The following is a 23,549-nucleotide window of genomic DNA, read 5'->3' as shown; positions in this document are numbered from 1 at the left end:
TATATACACATCACATACATAAATATTTGAGCTCTTCTAAGAAAAATTAATAATAAATTAAATGTAATATTACTGTTCCCTGTAATTGGATTCTGTTGTTCTCTCTAAAACATTCTGAAAGAATTTAGTTTAACAAGTACTTATTAAATACTTTTAAAATGTCAATTTTTCAAAGAAAATATTTCCTGAAAAAACTGATGAAACTTCATGGGTTAATTCCACAGAAATAACCAATGTTTTTTTGCCCGGACCGCATTTAATCAGAGACAAAAACTTATCTTCATATTCTTTATTTACTTACTTACTATGCATTTCGGGTGCAATGAATATGAAGATAAGCTTTTGTCTCTGATTAAATGCGGTCCAGGCAAAAAAATGGCGGTTATTTCTGTGGAATTAACCATGAAGTTTTACCAATTTTTTCAAGAAATATTTTCTTTGAAAAATTGACATTTTAAAAGAATATAAAGAAAGCCGCACCATTGATATAATACATATCTATTACTTACGGTAGATACTTATTAAATATTTTATTTTAAATTTATCTATCATGTGGTGTGAAATAATGTGCGTCACCTAAGTAGCCCCAATGAGTTACAATGCAGAAACACTTATTTTTAAATTAAATATAACTCATTTGTATATTAAAATTTGATTTTTCTATAAAACTTCCAATTTCTAATAAATTATTTCTAACTCAAATTTAATCTGAAATGCAAGCTTGCAGTTTGGATTAATAAGAGATTGTTCAGATAAGTACTATGCTAAGCTACTTATGAAAAATTATAAAGTCTAAAACAAATTCAAATCAAGTTCTCTTGTTGGAAATTGTTTTCTTTCTTGACATATAGTAAGAAATTCTGAACAAAAACTGCATTCAGAAAAAATTAATTGATAGAAGAAAACACTTCATGTGCTGATTCATAAAAAAAAACTAGTGAAAATAAGAATCAGCAGTTTTAAAACAGCAAATCAAATGATGCTTAATCAAATTTTCTGATAGTCACATCCATTAAATTTATACTTTCAATCAAACAATAATAATTCAGAATAAGGAACAAAATGTATTATGTTTTTAAATTACTAAGCTCAGAATGGACCTTATAATACAAAGATTAAATAATTAAAATAATTTTTTCATATCTTTACTAAAAATCTCAAAAATTATTATAAATTTCCCTTGATATAACTTTACTACTACTACTCAATAACTTAACTACATCAATTATTCTAAATATTTTTAAAATATTTAATTAAATCATCATATTTTGTTAATGAATAATTTTTTTCACATTCATGTAAAGAAATTAGTTACATTAATTTTTTATAATATTAGATATATTTTTTATATTTGCTTCAGAAATTAATACACAGCTTCTTCTTAATAAGTGTTATAATACAAATATAATACAAACTAAACTTGTAAACTCATAAGAAAGATGTAAACTATTAAAATATGCTTATGTATGAATTACTTATATACAAAGTATGTGCGCACACACATATTTAATCATTTGCTCATTTACAAGGCTTCTTACTTTCATTTTATTCATTATATATATTTTTTATATTCTGTTAATTATTTTAATATAAATATAAAATCTTTTCAGATATTTGGTTTTTGTGTGTTTTTGTTTTTATTAATTTTAAAATAATTTTTTATTTTAAATATATATAAAACTAATGCAAGTTTATGACTATCTGAAAACTTTGTATTTTTTTAAATAGTTACATGAAATAATAATATTAAAATGAATGTACAAACTAACTGTTTATTCACGATGAATGTTGTTTTCAAATTATAATTTTATGCTGAGATTTCATATATTTAAAGTTAGAAATAAAAATTATAGTAAATTTCTATATAAATTTTATGCCGACATTCAAAGAATTCATTAAAAATCTATAGAGAAAAAGTATTAAAATTTGAAACAAAAATGTGATCAACAAAAGGAAAAAACTACATGCTGCTATAAATCTTGAATGACATCAAAAACATAAACAAAGAAATAATCTCAATTTAAAAAATGACTAAATTAAGAATAATTTGAGAAAGTATAATTGTTAATTCAAGTTCTTTCTACACAAAATTTTTTATAACAACAGTGACTACAAAAATCCTTTCAGAAATATCAAATTATCAAGTCGATCCTAAAAACAGGATCAGTCCACTCGGCATTTCTTCATGCAGGAAAGCATACGACAGAAGGCAACCATACCAAATATATTCACCTTTACCTCGAGGTAGGTGACCATTACGATGTACAGTTCTACGAATCAATGCAGTAAGACCAAGTCGCTCACCTTCTTCGTAAGGATGTCCATTTTTCCTCCTGCCGAACAAAAAACATTTAAACGAGTTAATTAAAAATTTAAATAATCTTTAGCTCGTAAAGGTTAATTATTTACCTGACAAGGCACAGTACAAGGACCAATACCAACACCACAAGCAAAACCCCACACACGACTCCGAACACAAAGACAAATGGGCTCTCGGCGGGAACTGGCGAAGGTAGAGCACCTATTAACAAAGTCATAATTTAATAAATAGAAAAAATAATTGGAAAAAATCTAAGTAACACATCGGTATAAATATATATTAAATCACTAACTGCGATATCTCCGATCGTGAATGGTGGAATACATTAAAGGAAACCGGTCCTTTCACTAACCTTACTAGGACCTCCGTATCATTCCTGTTTGAGGTCTGATGCTTTTTAAGGTTATTGTTAAGGATTTTCTTATGTAGATGATAAAATTAAACTTAAATCATTGTTTAAACTTAAAGAATGCTCAGGAGCACTCAGGATTTTGTAAAATTTAATTTAAGGCTTGCTATTTATTAAATCTGGATAAACACGTGGTACAGGTATTTTGGCATTGTAAACAATAAAAAATTAAAGAAAAAAAAACCAAAACAAACCTGTCTGCGTCGGCGAAAAGTAAGGACTCTGTTTCGATAACATCTGTAAGTAAAAACGAACACAACTTTAACAAGATATCAAAATAACATAGGAAGATCAGGTAATGACGTCAAAGTTTTATCTCATTTTGACACTAAAGGTCGTTCCGATCACGCGCTGGAAATATCCTCGTGCAGTCTGCCGCTTCCGTTAAAGGAAACAACGCCCATTGGCACGCCTTCCGACAAAATATTGATTAACATTCTATTTTTATTGTTTTATCGCTGAATAGAATTTTTTATTCGATTTATTTTTTTTAATTATTATTTACATTTACTCGAATAAATGCATGAATATTTTAACAATCCGTTCACAGAAAAGTTATTTTGTTACCGCCAGATGGCAGCACTAATTTTAAAAAAACTAATTTGTTTTCGTCTAATTTTTTTATTTTTATTTTATTAAACAAATTGTAATGAAAAGTTTTAAATAATTATTATGGTTAATTATTAAACCCTATTCTTACAGTTAAATAGAAAAAATTAATTTTTTATACTTACGAAATTTTTAAAAAAATTACCCATAAGTTAATTTTAATCAGATATTCTATTAATTTGAATAAATAAGTATTAAGAAAAATTTAAAAACTACAAATAAATAAATAAATTCACTCAACAAAACCGACAGAACGTTTCCCAATCTTTGATCATTTGATACATTCAAAGTAGTCTAAATGGGAATCGCGAACCACAGGTTGAAAAATAAAATTACGAGCGATTAAAAAATCCTACTCTATAATAATATATTCGTTAAAACTATATATACAATTAATTTTACTTTAAAAGAAATACTTAGAGTTTTCTTATTTGATGAAATTATCTATTTTAAATATTGTTTATTGTTTCCTCAAAATTTATCGACTTTAAGTAAAGAAATCGATAATTAATTTAAGGGGGACTCGAATATTCTTTATTTGATAATAATAACTAAAACACCTTTTTTTTCGAGAAATAAATATAATTTGCAAAAACAAACGTTTTCATCCTAGTTAATAGGCCATCTTCAGGTCGAAAAAATGGAACGCAAATGTTCCATAAATAGAACATAAAAATATTTAAATCAAAAAATTTTACAGGCAAAAATAACGGAAGAATATATAAACAAATAAATTAATTAATTAATTAAAACAGAAATAACATAAATCTTCAGTGGATTAATTCTGGTCGAAGTTTCTAGTATATTTCTTTACCAAATATTTCCATGCCGATGGTAGGCTCTCCGCATCTCTCGCATTTAAACAGCCTTCCCCTATCCTACTTCTGTATATTTCAATTTTCTCCGCCGTCATTGCTAGAGTTGGGGAAGACAGAGGCTTGATGATTGTTNGTAAAGAAATATACTAGAAACTTCGACCAGAATTAATCCACTGAAGATTTATGTTATTTCTGTTTTAATTAATTAATTAATTTATTTGTTTATATATTCTTCCGTTATTTTTGCCTGTAAAATTTTTTGATTTAAATATTTTTATGTTCTATTTATGGAACATTTGCGTTCCATTTTTTCGACCTGAAGATGGCCTATTAACTAGGTTGAAAACGTTTGTTTTTGCAAATTATATTTATTTCTCGGCAAAAAAAGGTGTTTTCGTTATTATTATTTAGTGGCTGAGCGATTTTGGTATTGTATTATTGGTATTATTATTCTTTATTTGTTCGTTTTCTATACTATTAAATGAATTTTTCATATATAATTTAACATCTGTCACTAGTCCTGTGCGAAATTATTGAATTTTCAAATATGTTTTGATTTTACTTTTTTGTTTTCTGTTTACTAATAGTTTAATTTCGTCAGACATTTCATTAATATCTTTATTTTATTTCATTTTTTTTTTAAATTCAAAATTAAAATTCATCGTAATCTCTGAAAATTCCTAATAACTTTATATCCTCTTTCCTCTGGAAATCATTTCCTTTTGTATTTCAAATGAAAATAAAATAAAATGTTTATTACATTTATAAACAGACATAAATAAAATTCTACACCAAAAAAAAAAAAAGTATCTCTATAATATATAAAGACTGGCCCAAAAAATTTTTTAATCATATTTTATTTTGGGTGCTTTGGATATGCTTGTGAATATGAATGATAAGAAGTTCTGAATATTTTCTTCCTATTCCTTAAACTGCTTTTCTTTAACTTTAATTTTTTATTATTCCTAGCACTTTCTGGTTCCCATCATTCAAGATTTTTAATGTTTTACAGTTAGTGGCATACCAATGAGTCAGTGTATGGCATCAAAGATACTCATAATAAATTTAAAGTAATGTCAAAAATGTGTATTTTTATAAGTAAAAACTATGCAAATACTATTTAAAAAGTAGATAAACAGTTAGCTTGGTCCTCTTAGAAGTTTGGGACACACTAGTGTGCTGCAGCTAAGTAATTATCAAAACATTATTAAGTAACAATGTGGCTATTAAATTTAGGATAATTAGGATGAAGAAAATTATTAGGACAATAATCATGAAAGAATTTTGGATTGAGATAAAACTAATATTTTATGAAAATGTGACTTTTTGCTAATTACATAATTTTGTTTTTATATTTATTGTGAACATTCTTGATAATGACTTACAGGAACCAGAAAATACTAGAAAAGTGAGAAATATAAACTCCAAAATGGTAGTTTAAAGAATAAGTTAATATTGGCACTGTTCTTTTTGTGTTAAGTAATGTGAATGTGTTTTTATTTTACAAAACTGGCAAAAAAATAAAAAAAATACGATTTAGTATTTAAGTATTTAAATAACAGTTTAAATTTTTTTAATGAACTTTTGGGTAATATTCCAAATTAAATATGTACCATAATTTTCATAAATATTATTTAATTTGGAAAAAATTTTATTACTACTTATTATATTTTATATACAATTTACAATTGGTTTATTAATTTTGAACAAACTGATTTGAAATCTGATTATTTTCTTTTAAAGAAAAATCAAAAATAATTTTATATTAAATCATATTTTTTGATAAAAAATTGAATGCAATGAAATGAATAAATTAATTATTAATTTCCTCCATATTTGTTAACATATTCCACATGTTATGTTAAGAAAATGAAGGAATAAACTAAATTATTTTAGTGATAAATCATAAAATAGTTTCTATTAACTAATTATGATTGATTGATTGATTGATTAGTTACCACTAGCATATTATAAGCTACAAGATCAATCACAATTATCCAATTATGGATATGATTGATCCTCAATGGAGTCATCCAGTTCAGATGAGGGATGAAGCTGGAACTTGTATTGTTCATAATAAATTATGAAAGCCTGAATAAAATTTACACTGTAATCAATATAGCAGTAAAGTAACATCTTACTGCATGATCATCTGACCAACTTATTAATGAATTAAATAATAATGAAAAGTTATTTAAGTACTATTTTACATAAAATATATGACATCAATATTTGATTTTTAATATAAAAATCAATCTAAATATTTTTACTGTATCAAAATTACTGTATAAAAAATAAATTCAAAAATCTGGTGAATGTATAAAATAAGTTAATGTTTAGTTAAAATGATAAATTGTTTTCAAGATTTTTTTTAGAAACTTATGTTTTAAATTCTCGTATTTCTTTCATTCCATTCATCAATTCAATAATCATTATTATTGACAAAAAAAGAGACATACTGACAAATGCTAAGTCTTGTTGCTACAACATAATATTTTAACATTATAATATGTTATTGTAAAAAATAAAAGGCCATAACCCTCAATGTGCAAACAAGATGCTCAGAGGCTATAAAAAATTGGGCAAGGGCTAATGTATTATAATGAATAGATGCAAGTGAAAAGCAAATTCTTGTAAGAAAAATGTTAACAAGAATGGAATTCTCAATGTTGGTAGCACGGCAAGAAGAGAAAGAGAAGTTGCAGATCTCAAAAGAAAGCAAAAATCAGACATACAATTCATCCAGAAAACTAAATGGAAGAGAGACAAGGCAAGGATACTTGGAGCTGGTTATAAGATTTTCCACAGTGGAGCCAATAAGTGAGAAAGAAATGGCATCAGTATTATCTAGTTAATTGTTGCATAAAAGAGCCTGATTAATTAAGGCTGTCATTTGGTTTATTGTTAATACATTGAGCTTTGTGATGTTTATATATGTCTATGTATATAACATGCTGGGTAAAGCAATAGCCAGCTGAGTGCCATACTGGAAGAGTGCATAGGTAGTGGGAGTAGAATTCATCCCCAGTCGGCATCATGAGTAATCATGGGTGGTTATATCAAAGGTTTAAATGTGTCTGGAAGTGAAGAGTTGCTTGGAGGTCTAAGTGGCGTAACTGGCCAGTTCACTGCACAGTAAGTGGAGGTTGAGGGTTTGACTCCACTCTGGGTTGACTCTTTTCTTCCAGCCTGTTCTAAATTATATTAAATTATTATAATTATTAATTTCAACAAGAGATGGCACCTAAAGTCTACCTCTAGTACAAAATTACTTAATTTCTAATTATTAATTGTAGCATAAAATGACCTGATTAATTAAGGGCTGTCATTTAGTTTATTATCTTGTAACTGTATAACATTGGTATGCCATAGAACAGATAGGCTAATCAGAATAAAACTAGACTTCGGAATGAAACTAAATGGTATCAGTGCATATTACCTATAAATTGGAAGAGCAAGTGAAGAAAAAGATAATTTCTGAAATATGATGGAGAATGAGATATGTATTAGTAGAAACAGAAAGAGTGCTCGTACAGATGAATTGAATGAACACATCGAAAGTTACAATGAAAGTATTGAAATAATCCATGAAGGATATGATGACATAAAACAAGTAAAACCAGAAAGTGAATGAATCATAATAGATTTTGAAGTAGCATTTAAAATTCTTTCTTCAGAAAAAAAAAGAGCATCATACTACATGCAAAAGTGGTCACACCTGATTAAGATTGAATTCTATACATAAAGAAACATTTCAAGAAGGAAAAGAATTGTAAAGTCACATCCAGTAACCATGTAGTAGCACAACACTGATTTCTCTGCATAGACATGCAGATTGAGATAGACAGTATTGATAACGACTAAGAATGAAACATATTTAGGAAGTATAGAAAGGAAAATATCAGAAAGGTTATGGAAAAATAAAAAATCCTAGTGGTGGAATGATGATGTGCAAAAAACAGTACAAGCAAAATCAGCAAAGATAGAAAAAAACAAAGTTAAATATAGATCATGAAAAGTACAGACAGAAAAAGAGAAAACAGTCATCCATGCTAAAGCCAAGGCCTATAGAGAAATGTGTGAAGATAAAAAACCAGGGATTGACAGATTTGAGAACTGATAAAACATTGGAACATAGTAATGACATAATATAGGTGAAGCAGATAAAAAGAAGTAATGAAGAAATAATAAGGACAAATGAAAAAATAAAATGAAGAATGTTTCTCAAAAGTGCATAATAGACCAAGTGATGAGATACAAATAGAAACAGGTAAATTAAATCAAGCCTGATTTATCACTTGTCAGGAAGTCAAAGAAACCACGTAAAAGATAAAGAATAGAAAGGAAATCAAAACCTTCTTCACATGAATGGAGTGGGAGCATGGAAATCCTTGGGAAAAGAAGGAATGGATCTACTATGGAATTTGATTGAAAAAAAAATACATCAATAGAAGATATTAGATGAAGCAGCTATAGAGAAAGGATAGTTTGGTTTTGTCCCAGGAAATTAACTACAGATGTTATCTTTGGTCAAAGACAGATAATGGAAAAGTTTGGGGAAAAGCAGCAAGAACTATATCTAACTTTCATCAATCTAGAGACGTTTAAGACCCAATGTCTAAGCATGTAATCTAAACAGCATGTAAAATAACAATGTACCTGAGAAGAATAAAGTTGTGTCTGCTTGAGTAAGAATCTGTTTTCAGAAAAACACACAGCATTCAAGTAGGATTTAGTAGGTTTGGCTTTAAGCCCCTTTATTTTTACCACTGTGATGGATGTAACAACAGAGATGATGAGAGAAAGAACGCTATGGAGTACATTATATGCACACAACAATTGTTCTCTGTTCAGAGATAAGAAATAGAACACAGGATAAAGTGGAAAGTTGGAATAAAGAACTGAAAAACATCTGAAAGCTAACAAGAGCAAGACAGAATGCATTTGCTGTAAGTGGAAAGAAAAAAATTATCAGAATCTAACTCTAAAAGAAGAGAGAAGCAAGAGAGTAGCATCAGCTATCTTGCCTGGATAGAAGATGAGAATGGAGATGCAAAAAGAGAAGCAAATCGCTGAATCAAGCTGGATGGAAAAATTGGAAAGAAATGTTTGGAGTGTTGTGTGATAGGAACTAGTTAAGTTGAAGGGAAGTTTACAAGATAGTTGTGCAACCAGTCACATTTTATATTCTACCCTATATAAATATTCTATATTCTACCATAGGTTTATGGTAGAATATAGAATATTTAACACTAAAGAAGGAAGATACTTAAATGAATACATGGAATCAGAAAAGATGATCAAATCAGAAATGAGCATATTTAAGGTACAGTTAAAATAACTGATATTATCAACAAAATATAAGAAGGAAGGCTGTAATGATTTGGTAATATCATGAGATGGAATGAAAGTTGACATGGAAGACAAATCATGAACATGGAGATTGGAAGAAAGCTTAGAAGGTACATTGAATATTGTACTGTACATGTACGTACATAGTTACAGCAGATATGAAAGAAGAGGGTTTAAAAAAGCTATGACTGTAATTGGATATAATAGAAAAACCTCATCAAATATAGTGGCCCAATATAAAATATGTTGCCCTACTTTATATTGCAAGTTGCAGAAGAAGGTTCATAATAAATTTATATGTTCATGAAAAATTCAATAGATATTGTAATTGTGTTGACATATAATATTTGACTATTATAATAAGTTTTATTCTTAACAAATATTATAGATATGTTTTTGGTATTGGAATTTAAATTTATATTAAATGCTATCAAAACACTTGTATTAATCTCTGACAAAGAACACAGACAGGATGTGACTAATGCAAATGAATATTCTATAATGTAGATGTAAAACTGTTTAATAACAAAATCTTCTAAATAAAGAAGTATTTTCTTTAACTTCAAAGATTTCTGATTATGTTCACATTGCAAAATACAATTATAAATAAATTTTGAATATAATTTGGTATACAAAAAACTGTATTGTCATAAAATTATTTAATACTTGGTTAATTATTCTGAATAAAATAATATAAAAATAATCAGACACATTCATTTATATCTATATAATTTAAAGAAAATAAAATAATAATTAATGAACAGAATGTGTGATTATTTATTCTATGCATTATGAAAGACAAATACAGATTATTTAAAAATCTAATCGTCTCTACCAAAATTAAAATTCCAAAACTGATTTAAAAATTAAAATGAAAACATCAAAATATTAAAGAAGCTTTTTATTATTTAAAGAGCTATTAAAAAAAAAGTAATTCTCTTTGTGCTTAACTATGTTCTTGTTCTTTAAGGACAAATTAAAATAAAAAATCCAGCAGCAATTATTACAATTTCTAATTTTAGATATGCTAATTAATTTTACAATTAATTCAACTTTTAACCAACCTTTTTTTAATAAAAATCCTGAAACATTATGAACACTGAAATGTTAATGCTAAGATATATAACAGAAATCAAGAAAATATTGGTCCATTTTTAATAAAGAAAATTACAATAAAATCAGTATTAGATTTCAGAAATTTATCATAACAAATATTATATCACAGTGATTCCTGATATCTGATTCCTTAATAAATAAGGTTAATAGTACTGTTAAAGAAAAATAATATAGAGAACAAGGTTGATAAGTTTGAAGGAATAATTTAAATTCAGAGAAGACAAAAATACTACATTATTTTGAACATTCAAAGGACGTAATATTTTAAAATGAATAAAACATAAATTATTAAAAATAAAAAACTGTAGAAAATTATTTACATTTTGAATATATATTTATTTTTAAATAATAATAAAAACTTTTCAAAATTTATATAAATTTTTATACATAACATTAAAAATGTATAATTAGAGACAAATATAATTTCTTCATTTTTTTTTAAAAAGCAAATTACATTATTTATAAACTTTTTATATTTTATAAAAATATTTGTTATTGTTTAATCAGAATTATTTTATTCTTAAATAAATTAAAATATAAAACTTTCTATTTATCATAATAATAAAGAACTAGTCTACTGAATCAATCAATGCACCATTAACAGTGTATGAAGTTTAAAAAATGCTAATGTTTTAGCTATTCCATACTGAAGATGGCACATTAACCAGGTCAAAAATGTTAGTGCTCTTTAAACTTCACCTACTATTAAAAGTGAAATAATTAAATTACCATAACATGTAATTTTATTATATTTAAAGATATTTTATACAATTTTTTAAATATATTACATAATATAACTGAGGATTTTTAAAGGTAATTTATTTTAATGTAATGTGAAAATCCGACCTTTTTAAGAAAGTTTTTATTAATAACAAGATATGTTTCTTTCATCATCATTTTCGTTGTTTCTCCCGTTCTCACCCTGATATCCGAGGAATAAACCCGGATAATGAACTGCGTAGTTAGAGTGACATTCATCGTCCGAAGGTCATCGATGAGGGACCACGATGTCACGTGACCCTCATACGTCGGCAGCGACCGAACGAAAAAAATGACCAAATAAGGTCAGTCATCTCCCTAGGTGATGACGAATTTAACAGTAATTGGTCAAACGATGTCTGCATTGTCGTCACCCATGACGGGGGAGACTGTCATAAATCTGGAGAGCTGTCAAAAGAGTAGCAGATTTTCCCACGCTATAGAGTATATAAAGGGGTCAAATTTTCTACTCCGGGCGCTTGGCTGAGGAGCTAACGCCGAAGAAACCCCTCTGCAAACCTCAAGAGCGATCGTCGCACGATCTTCCAGCACTCTCAGGATCTAAGAAGCTCATAATTGCCGCTCCATGAAAGGTAAAGGACTTTGCTTATTTTCTATTCTCTCCATATACGACGGAATTACTCCTCGGAGAGGTTGATTGAAGAAACCTCCGAAGAACTTCGTCAAGGAAGAACTCTACATATTGGGAGCGACGGAGCGTACACCGTAACCGGACATAGCCGCACGGCCTGAGAAGGACATCACTCCACATAGCCTTCAAAGGACGCCTCAGAATACTAGACGACGATCACAGAGTGTTTTATCAACGCCCTATAAAGTGATAACGTTTCCTACAAGGTAAACCCTTGCATTATAATTTGTCTCTCTCCAACGTGAGCTCTCTCTCGAAGTTTAGCGTTAGGTTAGAATAGATTTTAGTCAGATATTTATTTATATCTTAACGCGCGGGTTATATTTATTATCTTATGTATAGTCTTATCTTAGTTGTTTATTAAATGTGTTCGTTAATTTAAACCTGTGTAGTCTTTGACCACACGACTTCCGACTCCTCCCCACTCATATTTTTGCCCTCCTATTGCTATCCGACAACCGAGAGCGGGTCTTCCCGACCCGTGCAGATTAAGTGGTCATTAGGGTTCGACCCAGTGACCCCCTGCTGCTCACAGTAATAAGTTAATTATTAAAAAAGTCTCTTAGTTAAAATTAATCAAAGAAAAATTTCTATCCTATCATTAGGACTATTTGGTTGAATCTCAAATTTACAAGAACTCTCAAAAATGTTTGTTACAAATTACTTATTTCATTGCATTTCTTGTGTATTCAGAAAAAAACTTTATATTTTGTTTAACTTTATCTAAAAAATACAATACAATTTTTTAGATGCTGTTTTGCTTTTTCTTTTAAACACAATGGGGCCTAAATGTTCTCTGAGACTTCTCTTGTCCTCTGACAGTATATCAATGTTAAAAATTCTGTATATTTACATTCCATATATTGTTGAACAATTATACATCCAAAAAAAACATTTAAAACTGTAAGTAATTTGAAGACAAGCATAAAATAATTTGGAGTCTTCTCTGATGACAAAAGAATTTTGAACAATAATTTTTCATAGTTTTAAGTAGGAAAGAGCTTTTAAAGAAAAAGTAATTCTCTTTGTGCTTAACTATGTTCTTGTTCTTTAAGGACAAATTAAAATAAAAAATCCAGCAGCAAGTTGTGTAACTTTCCAAGCAGCAACATTTAAAACTGGGCAGTACCATACGTTCTGATATTTTATTTAAAAGTTTTTATACAATTAATTATTATAAAACAACAAAAAACTTAATTTTGTGGGTAGGGATAAGTTTTATAAAAATTGTAAAAGCTAATTATGGGTAAAGTCGTTATTAAGTCCACTCTACTTAAGATATGACACACACATACACACAAAAACAAACACAAACATCCATGCCTACAAAAAGAAACTCAAATTTTTTTTTTGCATTTCAACATTTCAAGGTGACCTAAGTCCAAAAATGTAAAAATCTTGGGGGTCATTTTTTGACCGATGACCACCACACTTTCCCTCTGTTATATAAAACAGCCAGAAAAGTAAAGATTCCAAATTATTTTTGTTTGCCTTCAAACCAAACAACATATTTAAAAGTACGTAACTTTTAAACATGCTGTTTTAATTAAAACATTAATTCTGAATCCTAATAAATTAAAAATAGTTCTTATATGAAATTCAGATTAATTTTAATATCTCAGTCAACTTTAAAAAAATAAAATTAGAGCAACTTTTCTACATTTAAATACAAATAATTATCAGTTTACTCCATTAAAACAAATAATGTGTACTTTATATAATTCAATTTTCTATTTTTCTGTTCAATTATTCATTGTAGCATTCTAAATAAAATTGATTAAATATTAAATTAAATTATTGTACTTTTGCAGTAAGATCTATATGAATCTCATATCAACATATAAATTATAATAAATTACTTTAGCTTATCAATAAGACATGTCAATTCTATCCATTAATCTTTAATGCACTGTTCTCATACAAGAAATCTTTTATTATATATATACAACAGTCTTTCTTTAACTGTTCAAATTAAATTCCTTTATAACGTTAATATAATTATGCAATACAATTATATTTATGACCAATCACTTTTTCATCATTTTAACAATCATTTTTAGAGTAGAGAAAATTAAAGTTACATTTGAGACAAATAATTTATTTTTATTTTTTTTTATATAATTCTAAATGCAACATCATTTTGAATTATATCAATATGAATTTTGGCAATATCAAATTCTTCATGCAATTTTCTACACATTAATTAATTTATCTTTATTTAATGATTAGGGACACTATTTCATTTTTCAATTAAATTAAACTTAATTCTATATATATTTATTTATTTTATTGTTTGTATTTAGTCTAATCACTTTTGTTTTTAAAAAAAGTCACAAACATTTAAACATGTTTTGAAACATTTATGGAAAAAAAAGTTCAATCTTAATATTTAACCAACAACTGCATAGTGTAAAATATATGCTACAGTCTGCAAATGGCAATGCCATTAAGCATTTATTGAGAATTCTCCTGATTCAAAGCTTGTATCAGATCTGCTACACATGTCATGTTAAATTAGATCAGACTTTTCCACTAGATGGCTCCAAGATTTTTTCTGGTGAATACTGATCCTAGATTAACCATATATATTTTTTGACACCATAAAATAACTCATGCATTAATGGGTTAAATTTCTAATTTCTTAATTTTTCTCACAAGGTTTTATCTTTGTCCCCATCAAAATATTCATACCAGTCCTATATAGCTTTAGCACCAATTTCTATATTCCTTGGCCAGTGAAGTCATATAGTACTAACATAACAAATATCAATAAATTCATATATCAGAACCTTTTAAATACAATTGTATTGTGGGTGTTTAATAAACCATATTTTGCCATTGTAACTGTTTTATAGTTACAATTTAATTTTAATTTTTTTGTGTCAATGGGAAAGATTTAAGCTGCAGTTGCCTCTCCATGAATCCATCTCTGCTTTGAGATTACCAAAATTTTATATTTAAAACAGTTGTCTTAAATACATAGGATATCCCTCAATACTTAACAAACTTTATAATGAAGTAGAACATTTTTATATTTGTAATAATTTACAGAATCAAATATTAGATTATTAAAGCCATAAATTAATACATTTAATGCACATTGAATTGAAACATTTGACACATATGATACATACAAATTTAAAAAAGAGAAATGTGATTTTATAAAATAAATAAATTTTGAATTTTAAAAATTTACCTGTTTATGTTTATATAAAAAGTTTATCTAAAAATATTATTTCATTTTTAAACAATTATATTTATAACATCAACTTCAGTAGGAAAAAGAAAAAGCTATAATCCAAAAAATTTTTAATGTGCACATATTTTAAAACACTTAGAGTTCAAGGCACAGAAATTAGAACATATTTTTGTAGTTTATGTGAAGTGACAAAGACTCTGCAAATACTGAAAACATTTTCTCTGCTTAAAAAGATTTCTGAGAATCTATACAATTGTATTCAATATAGTGAAAAAAATCCCATAATTCAGTGATGAGAGTTGTACTAAAAACTAAACATGTAGGAGGTGATCCTTTTGTATGTACCAAGAATTTTTGTTACAACATTTTGAGTGTTGTAATTGAGTTACAAAAAATACTAGTATTAACCCTTAACTGGTATCGTAAATTTTTCAAACGTAACTGGTATCATGGGGGCTGCGTGGCCCCCAAGCAAAATTTGCCTTTAGAGAGCAAGTTTAACAATGTGACAGTTCAAAAGTGCATAAATGCTAAATGGAACCCTTCTTTAGTATAATCAACTTTTATTTATTTATATAATTTTCTTTACTTAATTATTACAAGAGATCACAAAATTGTTACAACTTTTGGTGTATGCTTTTTTTAACAATACAAAAATCTACTCTATTTAAGTTTTCACCAAAGATATTTTTCTTTTTCTTATTCTTAAGAAACTAATCTTATTAAAAAGTATCTCTTATAGCTTCATTTGTTAAAAAACCACAGGTAATATAATCAGTTCTATTTTTAAGACTCAGGAACATTTTAACGCGATTACGTAGTTCAGTCTTGAGAGTTATCACATAGTATTTTTGTGTACTATGCACTTTGCAAATAAATTTCAAACAACTGTTGCACTTAGTAGCATATTTACCATTTTTTTTAGCACAAAATGACAACATACTCTTTTCAGGAGATTTCGGCTTGATCTAGCAATTTGTATAATATTATCACCTATTAGCAGTTCAAATGATTCTTTGGTAGTCATTTTAAAGTTTTGATGCAAGATTGAGATATCTATGCAAAATAATTGTAAAAATAAAAAAAAAACATAAAAACTCATTTCCACAAAAAACCAACGTAACTGGTATGGTGGGGGCTGCGCGGCCCCCAGAAGGTACGTAGCTCCATCCTTGTAAGTGCTACAGGGCCGAACATTTGGCACTCGCTAAGAGTCGCGACGTAATGAGATTACATAAAATAGCAGCTGCGCACGATATTTAGATATTTAGAAATTCGTAAAAATATGACGCGTGGGGGCCGCGCGGCCCCCAAGAAACCAGTTAAGGGTTAAATGGAATAAAAGTCTCATTCTGTGCAAATATTTAAGTTGTTTTATTCTCAACTTATTAAAGCTTAATAATCTTCTTATTTAATTGTATAAAGAATTATATATTTCTTTTTAATTAATAAAATTACAATATATGCTAAAATAATTTAGCTGGTTGTGCAAGTTATATATGATAAATTACAGAAATGTTAATTCTAAAATTAGATATAAAAATAGAATATTAATTTGAATTTAAAGCAGTAATGAATGCATGAATATTTACATACTTCTGCATATATATAGTTTTATTTGGTAGGATTACAGAAATAACATGTCAATTTGTAAAATGTCAACTAAATAAAATTATTAGGTGACATTTTACAAAACAAATATATTACAAATATACATCATAAAAATGCCAAACAACAATGCTATGACTACAGAATGAATTTCTGATGTGCATGTGTAGATAATAAATAGCACATCAGAAATTAATAAGATAATAAACAGATTAAATTGAATTTGTAAAAATTCAGATTAAAAAATTAAAAATTTTTAAATTTAAATTTTAGTTTTCTTTTAATATAATAAATTCATGTCAGAAATAGTATGAAATAACTGTATAATTTACAATAAATAGTATGATATAAAACTATTTGTAAAGTATACAGGTTCTATAAAATCTACTTTTATTGTATCAAAGCAGATTTTTTGTCCCTCTAATTCAGTTTGTAAATAGAAGTGCTTTTATTTGTTGTCCTAAGTGATATCTTAATTTTTAAAACACTATTCAAAAATTGATGTCATTCTTGATTACTTGTTTTCTATATATTACACCTTTTTATCCTTAATTCTAATAAAAATATGTTTCTAAATAGAATTAATTTTTAAATATTTTTTAAATGAGTTAATTTGTGTTAGATAGTAATATTACAGTTATTTCATTCATTGATAAATTTTATGAAATATATATTTCTTTTAATCACATAATTCTTTCTGATCTAAATAAGAACTATATTATTTTTGAATAAATTTTCTTTTTTCTACAACAAAAATAAACAAGTCAAATTATATTAATGTGATTTCTTTTTCTCTCTATATTTGGCTTATAACATACATCATTCAAAACTAATTATAATAATGTCTAATTTTTGTTCACTTTTTATCTTTCTACCTAAGTTATATTAATTTTTTTAAAGGTTTTAGGTTACTTATCACAGTAATTTTTATGAAGTAACCTGAAGGCTTTTTTGTGGTAAGATTGGCAGTGCTTTATTTATTTTTTCACATCTTTGTCAATCAAAACAGTAAACATTTCTGATCTAAATTTTTCTTTTATATTCTGTTTTTATTAGATTGCAAATAAATTTGATTATGACAATGATGTATTATTATTATTNAATTTAAACCTGTGTAGTCTTTGACCACACGACTTCCGACTCCTCCCCACTCATATTTTTGCCCTCCTATTGCTATCCGACAACCGAGAGCGGGTCTTCCCGACCCGTGCAGATTAAGTGGTCATTAGGGTTCGACCCAGTGACCCCCTGCTGCTCACAGTAATAAGTTAATTATTAAAAAAGTCTCTTAGTTAAAATTAATCAAAGAAAAATTTCTATCCTATCATTAGGACTATTTGGTTGAATCTCAAATTTACAAGAACTCTCAAAAATGTTTGTTACAAATTACTTATTTCATTGCATTTCTTGTGTATTCAGAAAAAAACTTTATATTTTGTTTAACTTTATCTAAAAAATACAATACAATTTTTTAGATGCTGTTTTGCTTTTTCTTTTAAACACAATGGGGCCTAAATGTTCTCTGAGACTTCTCTTGTCCTCTGACAGTATATCAATGTTAAAAATTCTGTATATTTACATTCCATATATTGTTGAACAATTATACATCCAAAAAAAACATTTAAAACTGTAAGTAATTTGAAGACAAGCATAAAATAATTTGGAGTCTTCTCTGATGACAAAAGAATTTTGAACAATAATTTTTCATAGTTTTAAGTAGGAAAGAGCTTTTAAAGAAAAAGTAATTCTCTTTGTGCTTAACTATGTTCTTGTTCTTTAAGGACAAATTAAAATAAAAAATCCAGCAGCAAGTTGTGTAACTTTCCAAGCAGCAACATTTAAAACTGGGCAGTACCATACGTTCTGATATTTTATTTAAAAGTTTTTATACAATTAATTATTATAAAACAACAAAAAACTTAATTTTGTGGGTAGGGATAAGTTTTATAAAAATTGTAAAAGCTAATTATGGGTAAAGTCGTTATTAAGTCCACTCTACTTAAGATATGACACACACATACACACAAAAACAAACACAAACATCCATGCCTACAAAAAGAAACTCAAATTTTTTTTTTGCATTTCAACATTTCAAGGTGACCTAAGTCCAAAAATGTAAAAATCTTGGGGGTCATTTTTTGACCGATGACCACCACACTTTCCCTCTGTTATATAAAACAGCCAGAAAAGTAAAGATTCCAAATTATTTTTGTTTGCCTTCAAACCAAACAACATATTTAAAAGTACGTAACTTTTAAACATGCTGTTTTAATTAAAACATTAATTCTGAATCCTAATAAATTAAAAATAGTTCTTATATGAAATTCAGATTAATTTTAATATCTCAGTCAACTTTAAAAAAATAAAATTAGAGCAACTTTTCTACATTTAAATACAAATAATTATCAGTTTACTCCATTAAAACAAATAATGTGTACTTTATATAATTCAATTTTCTATTTTTCTGTTCAATTATTCATTGTAGCATTCTAAATAAAATTGATTAAATATTAAATTAAATTATTGTACTTTTGCAGTAAGATCTATATGAATCTCATATCAACATATAAATTATAATAAATTACTTTAGCTTATCAATAAGACATGTCAATTCTATCCATTAATCTTTAATGCACTGTTCTCATACAAGAAATCTTTTATTATATATATACAACAGTCTTTCTTTAACTGTTCAAATTAAATTCCTTTATAACGTTAATATAATTATGCAATACAATTATATTTATGACCAATCACTTTTTCATCATTTTAACAATCATTTTTAGAGTAGAGAAAATTAAAGTTACATTTGAGACAAATAATTTATTTTTATTTTTTTTTATATAATTCTAAATGCAACATCATTTTGAATTATATCAATATGAATTTTGGCAATATCAAATTCTTCATGCAATTTTCTACACATTAATTAATTTATCTTTATTTAATGATTAGGGACACTATTTCATTTTTCAATTAAATTAAACTTAATTCTATATATATTTATTTATTTTATTGTTTGTATTTAGTCTAATCACTTTTGTTTTTAAAAAAAGTCACAAACATTTAAACATGTTTTGAAACATTTATGGAAAAAAAAGTTCAATCTTAATATTTAACCAACAACTGCATAGTGTAAAATATATGCTACAGTCTGCAAATGGCAATGCCATTAAGCATTTATTGAGAATTCTCCTGATTCAAAGCTTGTATCAGATCTGCTACACATGTCATGTTAAATTAGATCAGACTTTTCCACTAGATGGCTCCAAGATTTTTTCTGGTGAATACTGATCCTAGATTAACCATATATATTTTTTGACACCATAAAATAACTCATGCATTAATGGGTTAAATTTCTAATTTCTTAATTTTTCTCACAAGGTTTTATCTTTGTCCCCATCAAAATATTCATACCAGTCCTATATAGCTTTAGCACCAATTTCTATATTCCTTGGCCAGTGAAGTCATATAGTACTAACATAACAAATATCAATAAATTCATATATCAGAACCTTTTAAATACAATTGTATTGTGGGTGTTTAATAAACCATATTTTGCCATTGTAACTGTTTTATAGTTACAATTTAATTTTAATTTTTTTGTGTCAATGGGAAAGATTTAAGCTGCAGTTGCCTCTCCATGAATCCATCTCTGCTTTGAGATTACCAAAATTTTATATTTAAAACAGTTGTCTTAAATACATAGGATATCCCTCAATACTTAACAAACTTTATAATGAAGTAGAACATTTTTATATTTGTAATAATTTACAGAATCAAATATTAGATTATTAAAGCCATAAATTAATACATTTAATGCACATTGAATTGAAACATTTGACACATATGATACATACAAATTTAAAAAAGAGAAATGTGATTTTATAAAATAAATAAATTTTGAATTTTAAAAATTTACCTGTTTATGTTTATATAAAAAGTTTATCTAAAAATATTATTTCATTTTTAAACAATTATATTTATAACATCAACTTCAGTAGGAAAAAGAAAAAGCTATAATCCAAAAAATTTTTAATGTGCACATATTTTAAAACACTTAGAGTTCAAGGCACAGAAATTAGAACATATTTTTGTAGTTTATGTGAAGTGACAAAGACTCTGCAAATACTGAAAACATTTTCTCTGCTTAAAAAGATTTCTGAGAATCTATACAATTGTATTCAATATAGTGAAAAAAATCCCATAATTCAGTGATGAGAGTTGTACTAAAAACTAAACATGTAGGAGGTGATCCTTTTGTATGTACCAAGAATTTTTGTTACAACATTTTGAGTGTTGTAATTGAGTTACAAAAAATACTAGTATTAACCCTTAACTGGTATCGTAAATTTTTCAAACGTAACTGGTATCATGGGGGCTGCGTGGCCCCCAAGCAAAATTTGCCTTTAGAGAGCAAGTTTAACAATGTGACAGTTCAAAAGTGCATAAATGCTAAATGGAACCCTTCTTTAGTATAATCAACTTTTATTTATTTATATAATTTTCTTTACTTAATTATTACAAGAGATCACAAAATTGTTACAACTTTTGGTGTATGCTTTTTTTAACAATACAAAAATCTACTCTATTTAAGTTTTCACCAAAGATATTTTTCTTTTTCTTATTCTTAAGAAACTAATCTTATTAAAAAGTATCTCTTATAGCTTCATTTGTTAAAAAACCACAGGTAATATAATCAGTTCTATTTTTAAGACTCAGGAACATTTTAACGCGATTACGTAGTTCAGTCTTGAGAGTTATCACATAGTATTTTTGTGTACTATGCACTTTGCAAATAAATTTCAAACAACTGTTGCACTTAGTAGCATATTTACCATTTTTTTTAGCACAAAATGACAACATACTCTTTTCAGGAGATTTCGGCTTGATCTAGCAATTTGTATAATATTATCACCTATTAGCAGTTCAAATGATTCTTTGGTAGTCATTTTAAAGTTTTGATGCAAGATTGAGATATCTATGCAAAATAATTGTAAAAATAAAAAAAAAACATAAAAACTCATTTCCACAAAAAACCAACGTAACTGGTATGGTGGGGGCTGCGCGGCCCCCAGAAGGTACGTAGCTCCATCCTTGTAAGTGCTACAGGGCCGAACATTTGGCACTCGCTAAGAGTCGCGACGTAATGAGATTACATAAAATAGCAGCTGCGCACGATATTTAGATATTTAGAAATTCGTAAAAATATGACGCGTGGGGGCCGCGCGGCCCCCAAGAAACCAGTTAAGGGTTAAAAAACAATACCTAATATGTTTGTTGTTTGTAATATGGCAGCTTCCCTGCAAACAACAAACCTATACAGGGAAGCCAACATTACAGGATGGGATGTCCCTGTAAAGTTGGCTATCATGATGTAAAGAAACCATTTAAAAACCATCTTTTCTATATACGCCTGTCCATATTTCTCCTTCCTTACAAGTAATCGATATATCCAGGAAGTTAACATTCTTCTCGCTTTCCTGGTCCAAATCCAAAGTCAACCCATATGGGTTATCGTTGATCCTTTCCATAAAATTCTGTGTGTTGTCAGCATTTTTCCACAAGATGAAGATGTCATCGATGTACCTGGCGTATAGTATTATATCGTAACTAAATATAGGTATGATGCTTCTTTCGAGTTGCTGTAATACTAATTCACAAATGACTGCCGACATTGGGCTGCCCATGGGGACGCCCCTTCCTTGAAGATAGGTCTTTCCTTCAAAAACGAAAAACGAAGTATTGCAAACCAAGTCAGCTAGCTCCAAAATGTCTTTGTGGTATTTCCTAGGATTTCTAATGTTGTTAAATAGAAAGTCCCTCAAAGCACAAAAACATGGTTCTAATTTTATTGAAGGGTATAATGCTTTGTAATCCATTACTGTCATACACTCCTTGTCCTTAAGTGTAATTTCCCTTAGTTTCTGCACCAGTTGTGTCGAACTTTTTATGGAAAAGGGGGACTCCTGAATTTTACTTTGTATAAACCTGACCAGCTGTTTCTCAATAGCGAAAGTAGGTGAACTGCATTTTTCTATAACTGGCCGTAGTTGGTAGCCAGGCTTATGGGTTTTTCCAAATGCGAAAATTTTTGGTGTTCTTGGAGCTTGAACGACAGAATTCTCCATGTTTAATAGATTTGCTAATGGAGTGAGGGTGAACCTTCTGACTCTTTTTTGCAAAGATTCTAAATAGTTTACAGGAGCATCAATACATTCCGTATTTCTGATGTATTCTTTTAACTTGTTGTTGTAGGAAACTCTCTTGATAAGTACTATACCTTTAGATTTATCCGCTTTCATAAGTACTATGTTGTTTCTTTGCAACCATTTTCTTGCTTCTTTTATGCAGTGGTGGAAGCGTCTTGTGTTCCTGTTATCCATTTTTTCTTTTTCAGTGCGAAATCTTGTTTGCCATCTGACGTAATCTTGACTTGTGGCATCCATACCCTTTATAATAATCTCAATATTAGGAATGACGCTTTCTGGGAGGGCTGCGGGATTAGGAGCGTAGAGGGGGCCGTATTCTAAAGCTTTTAACAAGCAGTGTGGCGGTGTAATATCATCCCAAGCTGTTATAAACGTGTTCTCCTTTACTTTTTCACGTGGCTTTACGTTCTGGCGTTTAAATAACCATAAAAGCTTCTTAACATAGTTGCGTTTTAAATTCCTTTCAACTGAGCAAGATAAAACTATTACCCTGTT

General features: G+C 27.8%; 1 protein-coding gene across 1 annotated transcript in view; it reads right to left on the bottom strand.

Moving 5' to 3' along the window:
* Nucleotides 1–23,549, bottom strand: part of LOC111641360 (receptor-type tyrosine-protein phosphatase alpha-like) — a 372,536-nt gene that overhangs the window by 40,847 nt on the left and 308,140 nt on the right. Inside the window, exons 11-13 of the mRNA XM_023387510.1 lie at nt 2,924–2,966; nt 2,410–2,521; nt 2,144–2,333 (exon numbers count right to left, since the gene is read on the bottom strand). Of these exons, the coding sequence (XP_023243278.1) occupies nt 2,144–2,333; nt 2,410–2,521; nt 2,924–2,966 (345 nt within the window). The remainder of the gene's footprint in view (nt 1–2,143; nt 2,334–2,409; nt 2,522–2,923; nt 2,967–23,549) is intronic.

This window comes from Centruroides sculpturatus, unplaced genomic scaffold (genome assembly GCF_000671375.1).
Source record: "Centruroides sculpturatus isolate CEXI.00-Female unplaced genomic scaffold, Cexi_2.0 scaffold196, whole genome shotgun sequence".
Classification (NCBI taxonomy): Eukaryota; Metazoa; Arthropoda; class Arachnida; order Scorpiones; family Buthidae; genus Centruroides; species Centruroides sculpturatus.
This window is presented reverse-complemented; position numbering and strand designations above follow the sequence as displayed.